Source organism: Hirundo rustica, chromosome 3 (assembly GCF_015227805.2).
Source record: "Hirundo rustica isolate bHirRus1 chromosome 3, bHirRus1.pri.v3, whole genome shotgun sequence".
Classification (NCBI taxonomy): Eukaryota; Metazoa; Chordata; class Aves; order Passeriformes; family Hirundinidae; genus Hirundo; species Hirundo rustica.
Window position 1 is genome coordinate 65,878,669 of NC_053452.1, and position 20,026 is coordinate 65,898,694.

Genomic DNA, 20,026 nt, shown 5'->3' on the forward strand with positions numbered 1-20,026 from the left:
GAGATGGGCAAAGGTGCTTTGGGTTTGATGTTACACTTGCAAACTGGAAAGCCTTCCCAAAACTCAGAATGGTGAGGTGTGATGCTGACTGGTGTCGGTGCGTGCCATTGTGTTGATCAGCTCTGACTGATCTTTCACTGCTGTAGGTGGAGCCACTTGTTTTGACTGCACTGTCCCCTTCTTCTGTATCCTGGTAGGAAAACTTGAGATTGGGTACAGTCCTGGGCTGGAGGTGGGCTCATGTTGGTGCGGCATTTCACATGCTCAAGTCCAGCAGGACCAGGCTGGCCCAGAGCTGGGAAATTGGTCTTGAACACAGTCTGTTACCTGGGGAAAATGCTCAGAACACACTCCTGACACTTGTGGATCTAGATGTACAAAAATACTTCTGCAGCTGTGAAAGTCCTCTTTGAAGGCCATTTGGCTTCCTCTGTTGGCGCTGATGATCATACTGATGTGACTCATTACAATGCTTGTTTCCAGAAATGTTATTAATTGTCTCCTCATATTTTAGCACAGAATATTCTTAAAGGACTTGAACTCAGCTGGAAGGGAGTGCAGCTGAATAAAATTAAACTCACAGCCACCTGCTAGTGTCAGGGTGACAGTAATTGTAAAAGCACTCCTTGCTGATTAATTAATGCCAGCATTTGGGTAATTTTTCCAGCTGTCATAAACACTGAAAATGTGTTACAGGAAATGGTTTCAAATAATATGGCAGTTAGGTGTGGTATCATTTGGTATTGCAGATAGTGGCAGAATTCACCTTACACTATTTCAAGTATTCTGTTATGTCAGAAGGAGTACCTCAATTTCTGTAGCATTTCTAGTCTTTCATTGAAAAAATAAGACAAATGTAAATACAGCAAAAATCCTGGATTGTCTTTCAGTAAAGAAGATACCAGAATGAGTTGTTCTGAGAGAGTCCTTTTTTGTTAGCAGATCACTTTGAACCCAAATCAACATTTGTTATGCTGAAAGGATTTCTATTCCGTGTTCTGAAGAGCAGGAAACTGGCCTGTCCCAGTTAATTTTTCTGCTCTCGTTTTCTGCTTTTGCACTGAAATATTCATTCCTTACCCTACTGGGAAAGGCAGTCAGGTACAGGAAAGAGAGCAATAAATCTTACTTAGGGACCTGTCAGTTTTTATCTGTAAATATAAAAACAAAAATGAGCAAGGCTTAATTTGATAGAATTAGAAATGTTGAGAAAATGTCTTTGTCAATTGAAAAAAAGATTAAAATATAGTATTCCTTCCTTTTGTGTTAAATGTTAACTTCTGCTTGCCTTTATATGGAGGACTTCTTAAGGCAGAATTCTGGCTGTTCCTTAATTTATGATGGTGTACCATGTTATACCTTTTTTAAAATTAGATGTGTCACATACGCAATTCTAAGATATTTGTTTCTTGTGCTTTCTTTTCTTCCTGATTAGCAATAGCAATTAAAACTACAATGAGGTAATCTGACATTTTCGCAGATTTGTCATTCCAGCCAGAGGAAACATTTTTGTTTATCCAGAGGAGAAAACATTCTTGCACTATAATGAAAGCCAGTGCTCATCAGATGGCAGATCTGGTCTTTGCCCTGTGGTTGCATCTTTGCAGGCAGAGCCATGTTTCTCTGTGGGAGCAGTCTTTTCCCTAATAAGATTTGTTAATGGACGGAAGAGTTTGAAAGATCTGATTGATTGTGGCATTGAGTGTTCTAACATGAGCATCGCAGTTCTGGATGCATCATCTCTTAGTTAGTTTTTTCTCTCTTATGAAGACCAAAAATACTTACTTATATTTAAGAGATATTTAAGGCTATCTAATGAGTGAGAAAATAATGGCTTGTTCCCTGGCTTGCCTATGGAATGAACAGAGGGTAAAAGGAAAGATAAGTGTGTGCAGCAGTGAGGTGGATTTCTTGTTTACCTACCTGTGCTTACTCAAATGTTGCTCAAGGAATTGCTGGCTTGGAATAATGGTGGTGGTGTGATGTGTCTTTTGTGTTTGTAAGGGACTCAAGATTGGTAACTCAAAGGACAACAAAGGTGATTCTTTATTAGCCCTGAGCTTATTTTAACAATTCACAGCCTACTAATATAAACAGAGATTGAAATAGAAAGTATAGTAACTCTGTCTTCTGTGTGATCTATTGTATGATTATAGTAAGTATTTAATTTGCTTTAGTGATGATTTTGAGTAGGATTGCAGAGTGTGAAGGAATCTCTACTTCTTTCATGGAGGAGTCCATCATACACAGGACCTTCACACAGTAAGAATCAGCCTTTTAAAAAATAGTAGTAACACCTTTGAGTTTAAAAAAAGAATTATCTCATATCCAAAGTCTGACTACCAGCAAAAATTAGGTTGAAGAGAAATGCTTGAGAAAGTACTCCGTATCATGCCCCATTTTACAGTTTTAAATAATGATCATGTATTTGTGGCTGGTGTCAATTATAATTTTCTTTCCTGAACCACAGTAATCCACTTAGAATAATTTTCTTTGTTGTAGTATGGTGTTTAGCTGTGTTAAATATCAGTGCAATTTTTAGTGGCTTCATTGCTCTTTAAAGGTAATCATTGTACTTCTCTGTGAATCCTCAATTTAAAAGAAGGGATTGATGGCAGTGTGGCTTACTCTGTGCACCACCTGGTAAAGGCACTGCTGATATGCCAGGAAAATAACTCCACAGTCCCCCTTCTTTAAATAGTATGCTGTCTAGATATGATAGAGCATTGGAGAAAGTGATGGAGGCCTCAGGAGTGCTTTGTAGACTTTTATATTTGTAGGTAAATATTTAAACTAAGCATGGAGTGAAGGATGGGTTCAGCTGTGGGACTGTGACAGCTTTTCCCAGGTCTGACCCAGTTGGAGAACTTTATGTGAGTAACCTGTCATTACTGCTGGATGAGCATCCATGAGGAAAAGCCAGGAAAGGTCCTTGAGGCTCTAAAGATAACCACTGGGATGGGAAATTTTGCTTTAGATGTTTTCCTTTATTATACTTAATGTCTCTCATTTTTGTGCTCTGTCATTTCTGCCTTTGTTTTGTGCTTCTCGATAATGGCTGTCGTAGTTTGTGCTTACCAAACAATCATTTTACTGGGTGGTGGTGGGAGGATCAGGGCTTGGCAAAAGTTGAAATTGATTCAGAAGTAGAGATAATAAGTACAAGTTCCTGTAGTTTATTTACTTTTATTACCCAAAAATAATCTTGCCCAGCACAATATTTATTTCTTGTCCAATACTGTAAGTTTCTGCAGAAGAAAAATGCCGTGAACGTTGTGGATGATGTGCAATAATTGCAGCACCTGCTTTTTCTGTTATTAACTGTAAAGTTGCAAATTGAGAAATAAAGTGGTTCCTTTATTTATCTTCGCCCCTTTACCCTTGCTGAAAGAGTATAATTTTACTGCATGAGGCAACAATTTATTGTGCTCAGTCATTCAGTGTTGTAGTTTCGTAGCCATTATTGTCTATGCTGTTCTACTTCATAGATAGTGATTTACCAGTCAGTTGTTCAGCCATGTTAAATTAGACCTAGAGATAAAATTAGACCATGTACAAAGTTGATTTTAATTTTTTCTTTGGGAGGGGAAGGAAAATCACCAGCATGCATTAGTAATAGCCTGTTGAAATTCTCATGTAAACAAGAAGTGCATCTTCACCTCAGCATTTGTTTCAAAATTGTACAATGGTTTAATAATATTCTTAAATTTTTTTTTTCCTAATTGCCTACTATGAAAATTGTTTAGTGCATTGGAAGAGGTGCATTTTGGGCAAGATAGAAGTTAGAATGCCTGGCTTCACTGTGCATTCTAATATGGGTGCTAATTTTGTCAGGACTGAATTACCTTTTCTTTCTATATCCATACGTGGAGCAATACTTACTGCTTTGTATCTCGTGTGTATTTTTTGATAGCCATTGTTTGTGACATTTTCATGAACTAGACAATTTTGTTTTGAGAGAATTTGTGTTGTTTATGTAAAAAATAAATACAGTAGAATTTTAAAAATAGAGTTAGAGTTAGTAGAAATATTTGAACGTGAAGCATTATTGCTCTACATGAAATTAAGATGCTAAAATCTCACATTTTTGTCCAGAAGCAATTATTGTAAAAGATGTCATTCTGAGCTCACATGTAGTCTTTTAATGACGAAGGATTGAGCAGCAGGTACTGAGCCTTGCTGCCTCTGCTGTGGTTAAGTTGCGTGTTTTGAAGGGGAGATCTCCTCTTGTCCCTACATAAACATATTAAAAGAATACATATGATGTCTTTAACAACATTCCATAAGATATCTATCTAGCCCCTTTAAGTATGGCTAAAGGTAGAGGGTTTATGCTGTGCAGCAGATGCTTCTACAGAATATCAGGGTCCTGGTCCATGGCTTAGGAGGATGATTGCAGCCACTCTCCTGTCAGTACGTCAATGTTTCAGGGCAGGGAGGCTGATGGGTTGGTCATACCATATGCTGTGAGAGGCTGAGGGAGGCCTCTCTCGTGCTAAAAGAGCAAAGGATAGGTTTGGCTTCGGCAGACCGAGGTGAAAAACGTGGCTGTGAAAGGAGGGAAATCTTGCGCGCTCTGGGTGTGTTCCTGTCCCTTGCTCCTCCCAAGGAAATCTGCTCAGAGGTGATTATGTTCCGCACCAACTGTTTCTGAGTGTTCTCCAAGGCTTTAACCCTTGGGAAGACTGAATTATGTGCTGGATAAAGATCACAAATCCATAACTAATTCTCATCAGAATCCACATAATTGCTAAATGGGTAAATCAGAAATATCATGGATTATGAAGGGATCTCCAAGCAAATTGTTTTCCTTGCTGCTTTGCTTCAAGTTTCTCCCAGCACTTGAGTGCAATCCATTCAAGAAAGTTTTCTGACTCCAGACATAATTTGACTTGAAATTGCTTAACCTCCCTCAAAATATCTTTTACTGTAATTCTAAATCTTGGACTGTTGCCGCAGAAATCTTGAGATCTGTATCAGATGAAGAGACCATGGGATGGAATAGTCTGGATCTTCTTTATGGTTGTCCCAGACTTTTATATTCACTCCTGATAGCATATTTTTCGTTAACGAAGAAAAACCTTCGTTAAATGTGGCTTTTAGAAAGTGGTATTTTAAAAATTGTATTTTATTTTTGTGGAAGGAAATTTCTTCATTAGCTTGTTTTGCCCAGCAAATGTCTCTGTATATTCACATAAACCTATATGCATGGCTGCAGTACAAGATGCGTCAGATGTACAAACTGTTTTCTAATAATACATAAATAAATAAAAATGCATTATAAGTATGTCTAAAGAGAATATAAAATAAATGAAAGGAACCATTAGAAGAAAGAGAGAACAATGAAGGTGACTTTGCTATTTTGACTACTACACCTGGGATAATCCCTTTCAGTGTTGCGCAAGATCCCAGTGTAATTCCAAGCAAATAGGCCTTGAACATCCACATATTGAAATCACTAAATAGGTTTCTATATTTAAGTTGGAACAATATTGTTTCTAATTAAAAACTCTCTTAGTAGAGCACTCAGTGCACAAACAATAAGGTTAATGTAACCTGAGCTGAGCTGGCAGTTGAAGGAGAGCAAAATCCTCTTTGTTCCAGCTTTTTAACTATTTACCTGGACATAAAAGTTCCTCTTGTTAAATTGTCTGCCATTCTTGTGGGCATACGGTAAGCATTTGGGGTCTTTCTGCTTTGTGTTTTTGAAATGAAAGCTGAAACTTTTTAGATGCTGCATACCAGTTAAGTCTCAGTTGGCCACAGAGGCATATTCCAATTTTTTGATTAATTGTGGCACTGACACTCTCTGGGCATAAGCCAGATGAGTCCATAAAGCCTGTAGCGCTGCCAAATGTGTGGAGTTTATTTTTTTGGTTATCTGGGGGGGGTGGTTTGCCACAGGCTGCCCGTGCAGCAGGCTGACAGTACAGCAGCCACATGGTGACGCAGCCTGTGCTCCCACAGCATGCTGAACCCCTGTTAATAAACCTGACAGAGAGCAGAGGTGCCCCTCCTGCAGCTGCATCCCCACGCTCCAGGAGGACATGGCGCTTGGGGCAGGGAGCTGCTGGCCAGCCAGCCAGGGTGCAGCAGCATCCTTGGCCCATGGCCCCTTCCCTGAGCACAGGGCACCGGCAGGGCAGGAGCACGTAACGTGCTCTGCAGTGTCGCGTCCGGCTGTACCGCTGGCCCTGGCTCGATGCCGGTCGTGCCAGGAGCAGGTCGTCTGGGCATTGCCACTGCTGATGCTGCTGCCAGTTCTCTCCTTGCCAGTGCAAGGGAAAACGGGCCGTGCTGCTTCGCTCCTTTGACATCACTCCAAAGGAGCAGGGACGCTTCATGGGGCTGGGATGGATTGTACCATATGCTCAGTAATGATATTAGCTAAATTAATTTATTGGAGCAGCAAAGCATTTTACAACACTTGGTTTCTTCTTAACTTTCAGGTTTTCCGAAAAAAGGCAGTGGAGCTTGGAGAGAAATTGCTACCTGCTTTCAACACACCCACTGGGATACCTTGGGCATTGCTTAATATCAAGAGGTAAAACTACTGCTTTTTGGTGACTAGAGCACGAAAAAAATTATGTTGAATCCATCTTGGTTGCCAAACTATTACAATTGCTACAGAGTTTTTGTCCTTCTGGTTCTATGGTTTAAATTGGGAAATTTAAGTGGATATATGTTGCACACAGGAGAATACATACAAAAAAATTATTTATTCATTTCGGAACAGTGTTTTTGTCACTTAGTATGTTTGTCATCCCTCTTCCTGAAGTCTTTTTATTGTTGTTTTAGGTAGGCTAAGAGCATTAGGACATGTGCTACTCTGAAAGTGTTCTAGCCACTTTGTACTCTTATTTTTACTTGTTCTCAAATGTGGTATAAGCATGTCCTTCATATCAAGATACAAGAGGAATACCTGCTACAAGAAATTCACTGCTTTGCACCCTCTCCCAAGGAGTGGTTTTGCTTTGGGCAGTCATGGTTTGAAGGCATCTCTGTGTTTAGTGTAGGAGATGCTGGCTTTCCTGAAATCAATCATGTCTCCAGTTTCTGGCTCCAGACATGTCAGCAATTCCTTGGTCCAACTCAGGACTGCTACCTGTGATACTAAGCTGGTAAAGAAAGTGGTTTCTTTGCACTGCTTGGCAAAGAATGTTGAAAATTACACCTGTGGGGTGTATTTGTGTATTCATAAGGACGCATCAGCTTTCTTCATACCAATAACAAACCCCAGCATCACTCATCACAGGAAAGTGGATAAAAAAGAATTTCATGTGTGCATGTGTTGGTGCTGTGTTTTTTTGAGTGGCTGCCTCCTTGACAGTCAGCATCTTCCGCTGTTCCCTGCTTGCTCTGTATTTATGAGTGCACCTTTTCCCCGTAGTGGGGTGGACATTGACGTGTTGCTTGATTGGCTGTGTTTGCTTCTGGCTTCCCAGTAAATTGCTCAGAGCCAGTCCTGCAGAAGCCCCTGACACGTCAGTTATCACAGGCTTATCTTCCACCTTTCTTTCAAACAGCAGTGAGGTAGAAAGCCAAAACAAGCACATCTGTGTGTGGGAGCAGGAGGGAGTTAGTGACTCCTGAACATTCTCACCATTGAAGTGTCTGGTTGACTGCTGCCTGGTGATGATCCTTGGACTTTGGCTGGTTACTAACATGCATGCTAATAATTTTTCACAACAGGCTTTAATAAGTTCTGCACAAGTTCAGTAGTACAGCAGCTTGAGGCATGTTGGTTATTTGTTTTTAAGCTGTTAGAGAAACTTCTGAATACAAAACCCTAGCATATGATTGTAATTGCAACACAACAATACCTTGCTCTACATAGTATATTTAAGCATGCTTAAAGTATTCAGGCTAAAAATAGGTCTTTTATGTAACCTTTATCTAAATCCCTCCTTATCTGTTAGTATAACAATGTTCTTTTTGCATATAGTTCAAATTATGTGGTAGATCTTTATGGTTTGTTCCTACCTTCTCACAACAACTGCTGTGGAGCACTACAGGTGTCAGCTGCAAACTGTGCAAGGTGGTAATGCAAAAGGGATTAGTTTTTTTCCTGGCACAAAAGTGAAAGAGGACTTCTGCCGAGATAATTTCCTTTGCTGTGGCAGAAAAATTGACATGAAATGCTGAGTTCTTGATTTTTTCATTCTGAATCCTTGCACATCTGCCTAGCTTTGACCTTCAGTAGATGACTCTTCCATAATACTGTGAGTAAACAAATATGCTGTCATCCAGGCTTAGGAAATGCTAAGCCACTGAAGCCTGCATACATTGTGGATCTAATATGCCTCATTTCTGATTAGTATTTGATTTGATTTTATTTTTATTTATGCTTCAAATCAGAAAACACTCACAATAGATTATGGGTATCAGTGGTTATTTTTAAATTATTATTTCTGGATTAAGAGATGAGCTGGATATTTGTTTAACTTTGCAAGTGTTCTTCAGAAAATAGTTGGTTTTTGCTGCTCCTCCTGTATCATCATAGCCAGACTTGCTCTCCCCTTGTATGCCTCTGTGTGCAAACATATATATATATGTGCTTTTGAATCCTTGCTTACCAAAGGCATCCACCTGAAGTGTTTCATGTTGTTTCAGTTCATCCTGCCTCTTTCCTCACCACTTAGTGACCATGGGACACTTACTGTCTTGTTCATGGAACTCTTATCAAATATGATTAAACGTTCATTCTACTATTCTTTGGCTAAGAATACTTGCCAGTTCATGAGTATGTTTGCTTGTAAAACTTCCTTACATCTCTAAAGTACAATTTGAGTAATTAGATGAGTGGTTTGTAGGGGAATTTCCTTTTCTTTCTTTCCAAAATTGCAGTTGCGCTTCCATATTTCTGATGTTGCTTTGTATTTTCAGTTCATCTTCAGCATCTCTTTTTCACTTCTGCTTGTGCTGCAAGATTTGGAGCTCATTCTGTGGCTCACTTGCTTCTTTAAATACACAGTGTGGTATAGCACTTGTGGACTCTTCTGGCTTAAAACAGGGGTAGAAAGAGCTGTAGAGGGAGAAGTGTATAAAGCAGTGGTGGGTTGACAGACAGGTTTGAGTCTTATTTTTGGGGATACAAACTTATTTTGGGGGATACATACTTTGCCAGCACAAACTGGCAAAGTCACTTTTATTTCTTTATTTGCTTGCTTATTTATTTTCCGCCCTCACACAAATCCTTTGTTTAGATATTTCCTCTTCAGTGCTTCTAAAATGCCATCTGTAACAGTCTCTTAAAATACCACTAGTTCATGGACCTTTTTTTCTTCTTCCTAGTAAACTGTGACAATCTGGCTTCTCCAGGCTAAAATTGCCATTTCTCTTTCTCTTTCTCTCTATAAACTTTAAGTAGTTTATGACTGATCTGTCAGATTGCTTGTGTATTTCTGTAATTTACCTCTCAGACTTACAGAAATAAAAAAATCTGAAATGACAACTCATTTAGTGAGTTAAGTAATCTTAACAAATAGGCAGACTTGTATCAAGTTTGCAGGATCAAATAATCTTTTTAACATATCTATTTATTTTTACTCCTATAACTGTTATGGGGAAGCTGTATGGGGCTTGTGTTTATGGGATGATACCCAGCTGTCTAATACAGAAACAACCCAGATGGTTGTTATTCTGTTGAAACAATCAGGAATAAACATCTGAGTGTAAAAGTCTGTGGGTTTTTTTTTTCCTTTCAGATGGAAATTTTGTCTTTATGTCACTTTTTCCCCTTTGAAAGCAGACCTGTATCTGGTTTTTAGTCACTATTTCCAATAAGACCACATTATTTAGAAGAATTCTAAAATGAAAAAATACATTTTCCATTAAATGTTTGTTCTCTATACATTGACCAGTTGCATGGTTTAAAGGTATTTATTGTGCCTTGTATGCTGTGATGTAGCAATACTGTTAGGCATTAAGGTGCCTGCCTTTTTATGAAAAATCAATGTAGCATATAACCTTTAAGTGCATCTGAAACTTTGAAGAATAGTTATGCCTCACCTTAATGAAAAAGTTTCAACTAGAGTAAATAATATTTTTATTTCTGGAAACATAACAAACTGGAAATGGATCCATCTGTTTTTGGATGTCCAGCCTGTTCATAAGTGTTGGTGTGACTAAGGGGAATACCGTGCCTGTTTCTCTGGCTCACTGACAAACCTAAATCATACAATCATCTCTGGCTTTAGGGACCATGGGAAGTGTTGTATAGAAGGAAAAGCTGTGAGGTATACTTGGAGTGGGTCAGAGTGGGAAATCCTAACATAAGTTAAAAAAGAGGAGTTTGAAATTGATTAATTTGTATTGAAATCAAATCACAGGGAGTGGTAAGATTTATTTGACATAATTGTCGAATGTTCACTGTGTCAGGTGTCAGTTCAGCATCCTTTGCCTTTTACAGTTTAATATTGATTGTACATAAATAGTGGATCTGAGTTGTATTCAATATAACATATTTTCTGAAGTGAAATAGCAGGGGCCTCGCTAACTTCTTTGCACAAAATAGTTATTCATAGGTGACTGAGCGTGGAAGTGACAGAGCTGCAAAATTTATGTCACTGGGATGATTTTAAAATAAGGTCCTCTTTTGACTTTCAAAATTACTATTATTTTTTAAATTGCTACATTTTGTACAGCATAGTTAAGTTATGCCACAGGTCTTTCCAAGGCTCAGTGTTTAGTTTAAAGAAGAGTTTCTTGGCACTTCTGAGCCCTTGCAGCCACTATGCATTCAGAGCAAGGAGATACACCCATAGCACAGTTTCAAACACAGTTTTTTGCCTCACATCACTTGGGGGAAAAAAAAAAAAAGAAAATAGGAAGAAAAAATTCTCCTATAGTTTTATTGTTTTGGGTTTTTTTTAAGAACAACTTTTTACCACCAGCTAAGATTTCTGTTCTGTGACAGTAGTGCTGTATAGGATGGTTCTCCTCACCATCTCAGCTTGCCCAGCAGAAGCTGGTTGCTTTGGAGAGGGGTTTTATGCTACAGTGCTACAGTGTTTGGAAGGATGACACACACACACAGGTGGTGCTGTCTTATGGGGCACTCACTCTGCTAGTTGAGACTGCTGGTGGCAGTGTTTTAGGTTGCAGCCATTTAAAAGAGCTTCCCTCTCAGCACTTTCCATGTAGGTAGTGTTTCTGGCCACCCATGGACAGCAGTTGTCGGGGGCTCCTTTGCAGGAGTTTAAATTCCCTGGCATTCAGGTGGTTTTAGAGTCTTTTTTGCCCTCTGCAAAGCTCTGAGCCAAACTGATGAAAGAGACAGAGTCTTCAAGGTTGCATGCTTCGTGTTTATTGTTTCTTATCTTACAATTTTCTCAGTGTCCAGCAAGATGTTTGCTGCAGCTCAGACATCTGGTGACTCCCCCTGTCTCTGGGCTGTCCTTATCTTTTATACTAATTGCTATGTATTCTTTATTTACTATTTCTTACCAATGTCTATCACTATTACTAAAAAGGTCATCTTTACTCTGACCCAATCCTCACTAACTACTCTGTGCCAACGTCACTGCAGAAATGGAGTGAGGGAACAAGAAGGAAGAAGAAGGAGACAACGCCCCAAATTCGCCATCTTGCCCCATTCACTTCAATGCCAAAAATCCCAAACCCACTGTTTTTTCACCCTGTGATATACTAAACTACTATTTTTCACACTCTTGTGGCCTGTAAACCCTCTTGCAGTGCAGAAAGCCTCTCCCATGGACTAAAATTAAAGCCAGTGTCTCTCTGGGCTCTGGGCTGGGGTCCCAGACCCCCCTGTCCAGGTCCCTGACCCTCCAGGGCAACCAAAGGAATGCCCTGGACTCCAACAGGTAGAAATGTGGCCAATAAACCAACCACCTTGGAGGTATGAAATGTTGGTCTTTAGACAACGGAATTTGTTTAAAAATATTTCAAAGTTTCAAAATTCCCAATTTCAAAATGTGTTTGAGGTCTCGTGGTCTTCAAAATGTTTTGTGTGTGTGGTCCTTTGTTAGAAAAACTCCAGTATTCTCAAGGAAAGAATTGAGCATATAACAGAATGGTTCTTTTTGAGTCCTGTGACATCTCCAAAACATCATAATCAATGCATTTAAGAGTACATATCTTTATCGTTTGTAAGGGGTTTTAATGCACTGAGAAAGTTTGAGAGTATAACAAAGGGATCCAAACATGTAACTTTAGTAAACCTTTCTGACAGCTTGATTCTCTCACACTGTCAGAAGTGCCTGAAATGTGATTGATTGTTGCATTATTTTGCAAAATTTTTGTATGATACTATATTCTTTAACAGAATTAGCAGTTCATGCTTTTACTTGTCCAAGTGACACAAGAAGTACTTTCTTGCCGAGATTTAACCAGGATGCATATTTAGTTTAGTTTTTCTGGTTTCACTGTTAACTCCAGTGTATTTAAACAAACAAAATGAAACAAAAAATTAACTACAACCTTCAGAATTTGCAGGGATTTGCACAGTTAAATAAAGATTATTCTTCAAATTTGACTATATTTGGCAAAAATAAGCTTATTTTCAAAGGGATTTTAGAGATGAAAAGCTTACACTGTCTGCACAGTTTGTTATTGTAAGATCATGCAGAAGCTGTGTTTAGTTGAAAACTTTAATTATATCACTTCTGTCTAATTTTGGCATAATTTAGAGGAAGAAATCAAAATTACGTAAGAAAAAAAGCTAAAAGTAAGTAGCAGACATACTTTAGAAAGCTTTGTATCTGTGGTTTTGGCAAATGACTCCACTGATGTAATAAAGTGGTAATAATAACAAAAAAGGATTTGGATATTGAGTTAAACACTGAGATTTCCCCTGCAGCAAAACAGACCAATGGGAAGCAGACTTTTGCCTTCAGGCATTTGGATCACAGTGTGGATTTGAATTAGCACTGGATGCAAAGAGATAATCCTGGCTGAACTCTGCCTCTCTAAAAATTATTTGGTATGTGTTAAACATATGTTTTGGCATTGAATGATCTGCGGTCTGGAGATACCGATCTATTTCCATTGACTAAAGAAGGCCTTGAGCAATTAATTGAAGCACTAATATCTTGACATGAGGAAATGAATTACATCCTAATTTATCAGTAACTAGTGACAAGGATGATTTCAGCAAAGGCTACATTTTTCGGCACAGTCATTGCAGTTCATTGCATGATTCATAAACAAGTTTACATTTCTTGAGTCAGTATTGAATGCAAAACAACCTAGAAAAATGCATGTTAGATAACAGAAAATTAGAAATTTCCATATTTTAGGATGTGTTAGAACACCGCAGGAAACAAATTCCTTGCCATGGAATGTCTTTGCCTCATCTGAAATTCCTCACTGTGTCGTCACCTCACCTGAAATGAGTAGCTAGTTCCTCATTGCATGACGAGTGCTTTATATTCAATATTCGGTATATTTGACCTGTGGTGATGTCTGGTGTCCCATTAAGCAATGTAAAACAATCTCATTTATAATAATACCACAAAAATTTCATGAGATAGTTCAAGGACTGTAGCTCTTTGTCGAGAAAGAAAAAGAGCCAAGAAAAACATTATTTCGGTGATAGCCCATAATGATAGGCTGTATTATTCAACTAGCAGCTTCAATTCAATATTGTAATGCAGAATTTGTGTGGGAGGCTGCCCTCTGGCAATAACACAGGAAGAATTTGGGACCTATTATTATTACTGCAAAATATCCTTCTCAGTTTAAGTGCTTTCTTTATAGCCAAAAGAAAAATTCTGGTCCCAGATTCTAAGTTTAAACACTCTTTCTGTACAGTTTATTAGTGCAATGTAAAATGAGTGCAGATACTTGCAAGTTCATAATTATCATATTACTTATGTGAGTGTTAGTAATGGTATTCCTCAGCACAAAATGTACGATTACAAACACTTTATAGATCTCTGTGGTGCTAGCAATGGGTAATGTTCTTTTACAAAACCAAACAAACCTGCTGCCAGACAGTCCCACAGAAACCAGCTGGTTACCAGAGGCTCCACTTCTTGGCCCTTGCCCCCCTCATCAGCAGACACTCTCCAGGGTATCAAAACCTTCCCTGAATATCATAAGATTTTGTCTTGGTGACTTAAAAAAATGGGGAATTGGGGTGGGTTTTTTTGGTATGTTATTTATAAAGAAGATATAAAGGTTTTCTGTGCCAGAAAGGGGAAGGATAAACAGGTTGAACTGTTTTGTGTTTTGCCCTAGAGGAAGTCAGGAGTAGGAAGCTCACCCCAGTCACCTGTGGCATATGCCAGTGGGTGACATGTACCAAGCACGTACATCTAATTTCCTGCCAGTCTGGTTGGAACCCGTTCTTCATTGAAATGCGGTGACATAGGGTGGGAAAGTTGCATCAGGTCCTCAGTTTGCTTCCTGGGAGTTAAAACCATTCTTGCTCCCCTGCAAGTTCTTGAAATTGCTTTTATTGAAAATAGTATTTTGTAAATTAGCATATGGCTAAGGGTGCTGCTCGTGCTCTTGCTTTAGCTGGATAAGTGCTGTTATCACCTGGATATTGGCAGATAATCAGGAGTTATTTCTACGCCATACTTCCCCCGTTGCCTAAGAGTCACAAGGGAACCCTTAGTGTTGAATTGCCAGACATATTTGAGAGTCAGAGTTGTTTGTGAAGATGTGCAGGATGAGGCTCAGCTCCAGATAAGATGCATCTGCATGTTCACCATGCACAGCAGGAACAAGCTCCTGCTGGAGTGGGACGCTGCAAAAGGCACCGTGAAGCAGCTTGAGGAGCATTTTCCTGCCCTGAAATCAAGTGCCCAGGGCCTGCCCTGCTGGGCTGCTTTTCCTTGGCCAGTACTGACTGTGTTGGGAATGCTGACACCTGAGTGTAGGCACATTAATCTTTGCACTTGGTTAAAGATCATTTCCCTTTTAATTGCTTGTATCATGTATGACCTAATTTTCATCTGCGTATAGTAAATGATAATCTTACAGCAGACAAAATGTGACTGTCAAAAGAGGCTTCCTTCAGAGGGAAGGGAATCAATTTCCAGAGATTTCAGGTTTCATTAAATGCATAAAACGAGCACAAGTAGTCACTCTCAGTCACTTCCACCACAATTCAAGTCACCTCAGAAAAAACACATCTAAAAACAATAATTGTGTTGGGATTGTTCCACCTAAGAATTTTCCAAAAGAAAAATTATAGAGCCACTTATGGGGTTTTTTTGTTTTTTTTTTTTTACTTTATGTGTTTTTTTCAATTTATGTACATTTGCAGAATTTTGCCTGCAAAATCCATTACTCTTTTCGGAAATCCTGAATGAATATGAGAAGCGGGGCGGGGGGAATTTACAAAGTACTTTGCTTGTGTGTTTTGGCTGGAATTTAATACTTCCACCTGGTTAAATTCTCAGCTATGTGGGGTTGTTCGGTTATTTTTCCTACAGTGCTTTGAGCATCTATATGATGTGGTAGATAATAAGGATTGAGATTGATGAAGGAAATAGCTAACTGATGTTTGAGGTTGCTCTGTATTCTTGCCATCCTAAAATGATGAGCATGAACAAGAGTTACTAACTGTATTTTTTTCAGATATTGCTACTGAGAACAAACTCTGCTGTTATCTTCAAAGAATACTGGATTTTTTTCCTCGCTGAAAAAGCAATTTCCTTCAATACTTCTCAAAGTGCACCTTTCATTTCAGATAAACACATAGATAGATAGATGTATGTATTGGTAAAACTTTATTCATCATTTTCTGGTTTCTTACTGCTGCTGATACAAGAGGCTCTCTCCTTAACCTCCACCAAACCATGGCCTCTCAGCTGGACAGCCAAAACCCTGCTGCAACAGGCACAGTTCCAGTGCATCGTGTATATCACAAACAACAGTATTACTTATCTGAATTTTCAACTTCTCTTTTTAGCACTTCATAATCTAATTAATATCGGAAACTTGAATTTTGTCGTATTCAGTTTCATTATACCAGTTCTGAGGGCTGTCTGTTATGCCATTTTTATAAGCACATTTAATTTTAAGATAACTATTCATAACTGCTTCTGACACCTTTTTTTATTCTGAAATCCATGGCATATGTGTTTTCATGGATATGTCAGATACTCTTGCAGTGCAATTTTCCATTTAATCTTTTAGATTGACATTAAAACAACAAATCAGCATAAAATAGGTTATCTTTTTTCCTCTAGAAATCAGTGTTATATCAGAATAGTAGTAAGAATTTTCATGCAGATTCTTTTTTTTTTTTCCTTATCTTTTAACAGAAATAAAAGTTTATTTTTTGTTAATAGTTCAATTATGTTTAAGATTTGGTGAGAATTCAAGCATTTGCTTTCTTTTCAGGAATGATATAAGTATTAATTTCTTGCCTGCTTGCATAATTACTGATCATTACTTGTATTTTCTCAACTTTATGACCAGCTTCATACACCCAGCTGAATACAGAACACCTAATTGTTTTTAAGCAGTAATCTCAGCATTAAATACAGATGCCTGTGATGCTGTGCTGCTTTTAGTTGTTTAGATGTTGATCAATGTAACAGCACAGTTTTTGGTTGGAAAGCAGTTACATTATTTCTCATAGTGTCTCTTAAGCATCCAGATCCTTAACCTAAGTTGAGTTTTTTGAGTACAAGGTTCTGAGATCATCCAGTTCCTTTTTGTGGTATGTTTTCTGTAAATCAAAATTCTTGCAATCTGTCTTTGAACCTGCTCTACTTTGTGTCACTGCTACTCCTCTTCCATGCTTCCTCCCCTCTTCTAATCCATTTAGATTTTGGAGGAGAAACACACTGGTGTTCATTGTCAGCTCTGATAGTTTTTTCTACTGAACTGTGATTCTGTTCTTGCCCACACATCTTCCACAAGAGGACTCTGAATCCTAGATTTATCATGTTCAACCGATCTAGGGGTTGCTTCTCTGAGCCTTTTTCCAGGTGTGTCAGTTTGATGGCATGTGAAAATTAATATTTGAGAATTGTACTGGGTATTGTCCTGCATAGGTCTTCGGAGACTTCTGGGCAGACTGTTATTCATTTCCTCCCCTTCCTATCTTCCATTCCCCCTTCCTTTTGTCCTTCTCTACCTCCTTGCTTTCCTACATTCCTAATGTTCTTGAGGTCACCTAGTTGACTGGGTCTCTGCAGCCCCTCAATGGGACTTATTCTAAAGTTGCTGCTTTAAGGAATCATTTACGGAAGAATTGATCCATAAATCCTACTTGTTCCTAGTGTATCGTCTAATACATAGTTCCTTAAGTTCTTAAATATATTGAAATATTTGAATATTCTGGAAGGAGTGATAATCAAGCCCTGTATTTTGGTATGCATTCAGGCTGGAGGGGGTGTGTATGTATACCTCAACAGAACTTAGAGATTTATATATATGTGTGTGTGTGTGTGTATGTATGTATGTATATATGTGTGTGTGTATATATATGTATGAAAAATGTATTCATAACATTTAGCAGTGTAAGGCAAATTGGTCTCCTGTTGGGAATTTTGGGAGAAAAAAAAATGTAATAGTAAGCTTGTGCCTGCCTTTGCTTCTGAAGCCTTGTATTCTCTTAAAATCCCTTTTCTTGTCTCTAGTGTTTCACAAATTCAAAACTACTTTCTCATTACCATTTCCCAGAAGACTTTAGAAACATAAAAAATCACAAACACCCAAATAAAAAATATTGTCAGCCTTCATTTGTTGCTAACATTTGCTCTTCCCTTTCTGACACTTCAACTGACCATGTGAAGACTTCTGTTAGAATAGGCTATCGTACTTTTGATGCCACAATGTCATAATTCTCATATTTCTACACTCATCTTTTACAAAGGAAGGAAAGTAAAAAGCTGGTGGGGGGAAACTCATTTTCTGCAGTAATGAGGCTGGAGAAATAAACCAACTTTTGGGCTCAATGGAAAATGAAAAAATAGTGCATTGACTTTTATATGAATAATCCTTTCCATCTTACAAAAACACCTTTTGTTACTAATGAAGATATGGACACAGGGGAATATATGCTCTTTGGATGCTGCTTTAATTATCTTTGCTGTATTTATAACTGAACACTATTTTTGAGAACTTTGATGAACTTTACCCTGTATCTCTATAAAGTTGTTTTCCTTTACTAGTTCTCCAAATTTCTTGCAATATGTGCAAACGTCTGTAGCACTTTTGCTGATTTCTAATGACAAAGGCAGTTGATGAAGAAATTTTACAAGTCTCAGCAGTGAAGGTTTTCAACAATGCAACTATGAGTAAACCCTCTTTTCCTGTTCAAAATATGTTGGAACACAGTATCTACTTATAAATTTTGTCATTAGGAAGATTCTTTAAGAATTAATTTTTAAGCTTTTGTAGTTTTTCTACTAACTATACTAAGTCAAATTATAATTTATAATTTATTGGCCTTATTACAACACTTCATTAAAATGTCAGAAGATTCAGCTTCTAGGCAGGGTATTACTGCAAGAGCCATGCATGCAGTGTTCTTCGCATATGGAAATAGCTACAGCAGTTACGTTCTGCAGCATGAACTAACAAAGATTGATTGCAATCTGTTTTTATTAACTCAAGGAAGAAAAGCAGTGTAGTGATATTAAGAAAATTAATTATAACTTTCTAATCTAGTAATTAATGTGCAGCTGGGCATGAGTGCAGTTTGTGCATTTCAGTAATTTGGCAGTCCTGGCAAATTATCATCATCCGTTTTAAGGTAGACAACTGCTCTCTAATCTTTGCTCAGATTTTTATAATCTTTAGCATTTCAGAACGGTTTTAACAGCACAGATGTTAGATGTGGCCTTTTACCATGATAACATGAGCTGAAGTTCAGCTTTATCTTTGAGAACTGAGGTTCAGCTGTAATTTTTTAGAACCATCTATCATTGTTGTCCAGTGTTGTACTGGAATTTCTTCTGAAGCAGGTGTATGAAACGGTGATTACCAGTAATTGACCTGCATATGTTGAATCGTCTTGAAATGCTACTTAGAATTTAATGTATCCTGTAAATTGAGATGCTTCCAATTAAATAGAGTTTTTATGATTATCACTTTCAAAACTAATCAAGTAATATAATGGTGTTACTAAAACTTTTATTGACATAATTTTGACAAATTAATAAATGTAACCAAAGCAATTACTGTAATGGTCATGCTAGTCTGCATTTTTCATAACCTATCCCTAAATGTTTTTCAGAAATGCAAGGAGAAAATAGAAATTACCTAGGTGTGTTGTATTAGCACGACAAGGTGACTTGAGAAGGAGAGTATGTGTGCCCTTCTTGCTTTCTTTATGAGACATGAAGGTTATTGTGGGTCACCCCATGGTCAGTGCCTCTTGTCTATTAGGAAATCAAATGATTCTGAACAGAAATGACAACTAGGATCCTAGCAGTGAAATTGATAAGAGAAAAGGCTCTTAAGTGGACTGCCTGGTTTTGCTACTATGAAACCTGATCTACTAAAATACATTAAAAATTGTAATCTTCTCAGTATGATTTATATTTAGTCTTATTTTTAACAAGTGATTGGGGGAAAAGCACAAAGTATCTGTGTAGATCAGACATTGAAAATGGTCTAAAACTATTCAGTATCCTTACACTGTCAATGAACAGATAGTTAAACCCACCTGATTTATTTACATAAGACTTCTGGGGAATTTGCCTGTCTTGTTTTAGGATTTTTGTTGTTAAGTTTTCATTAGGAATGCATTAGAGAAGGTGTTCTGGGAGACCAAAAGCCTGGAGTTTTCAGTCCAGTGAATCTTGTCCTTTTGCTTCTTTTGTGACACAATTTCAACAGAAAATGGACAGCATTTGCCAGAAGAGCTTTTCTCCTAGTACTGAGACATTCCCCAGGAATTCAGCAGGCTTGGGTTTTTCACTTCTCAGACATGCTTTTGCTCCCTAGGCTATTGCTTCCTTTAAAAGAAAGCATTAGCTAGAGAGACCAAATCAGATATTACTTATAGGTGAATAGGTGGGCAGGTTATGCCTAAGGGCTTCTGAATAATTAAGATCAAGGAATCAATGTAGATGTCTTTATTAGCAGG

The 20,026-nt window shown here is 38.0% G+C and overlaps 1 protein-coding gene across 1 annotated transcript in view; it reads left to right on the top strand.

Moving 5' to 3' along the window:
- Nucleotides 1-20,026, top strand: part of MAN1A1 (mannosidase alpha class 1A member 1) — a 143,419-nt gene that overhangs the window by 74,554 nt on the left and 48,839 nt on the right. The window contains exon 5 of the mRNA XM_040059830.1: nucleotides 6,450-6,544. Coding sequence (XP_039915764.1) covers nucleotides 6,450-6,544 — 95 coding nt within the window. The remainder of the gene's footprint in view (nucleotides 1-6,449; nucleotides 6,545-20,026) is intronic.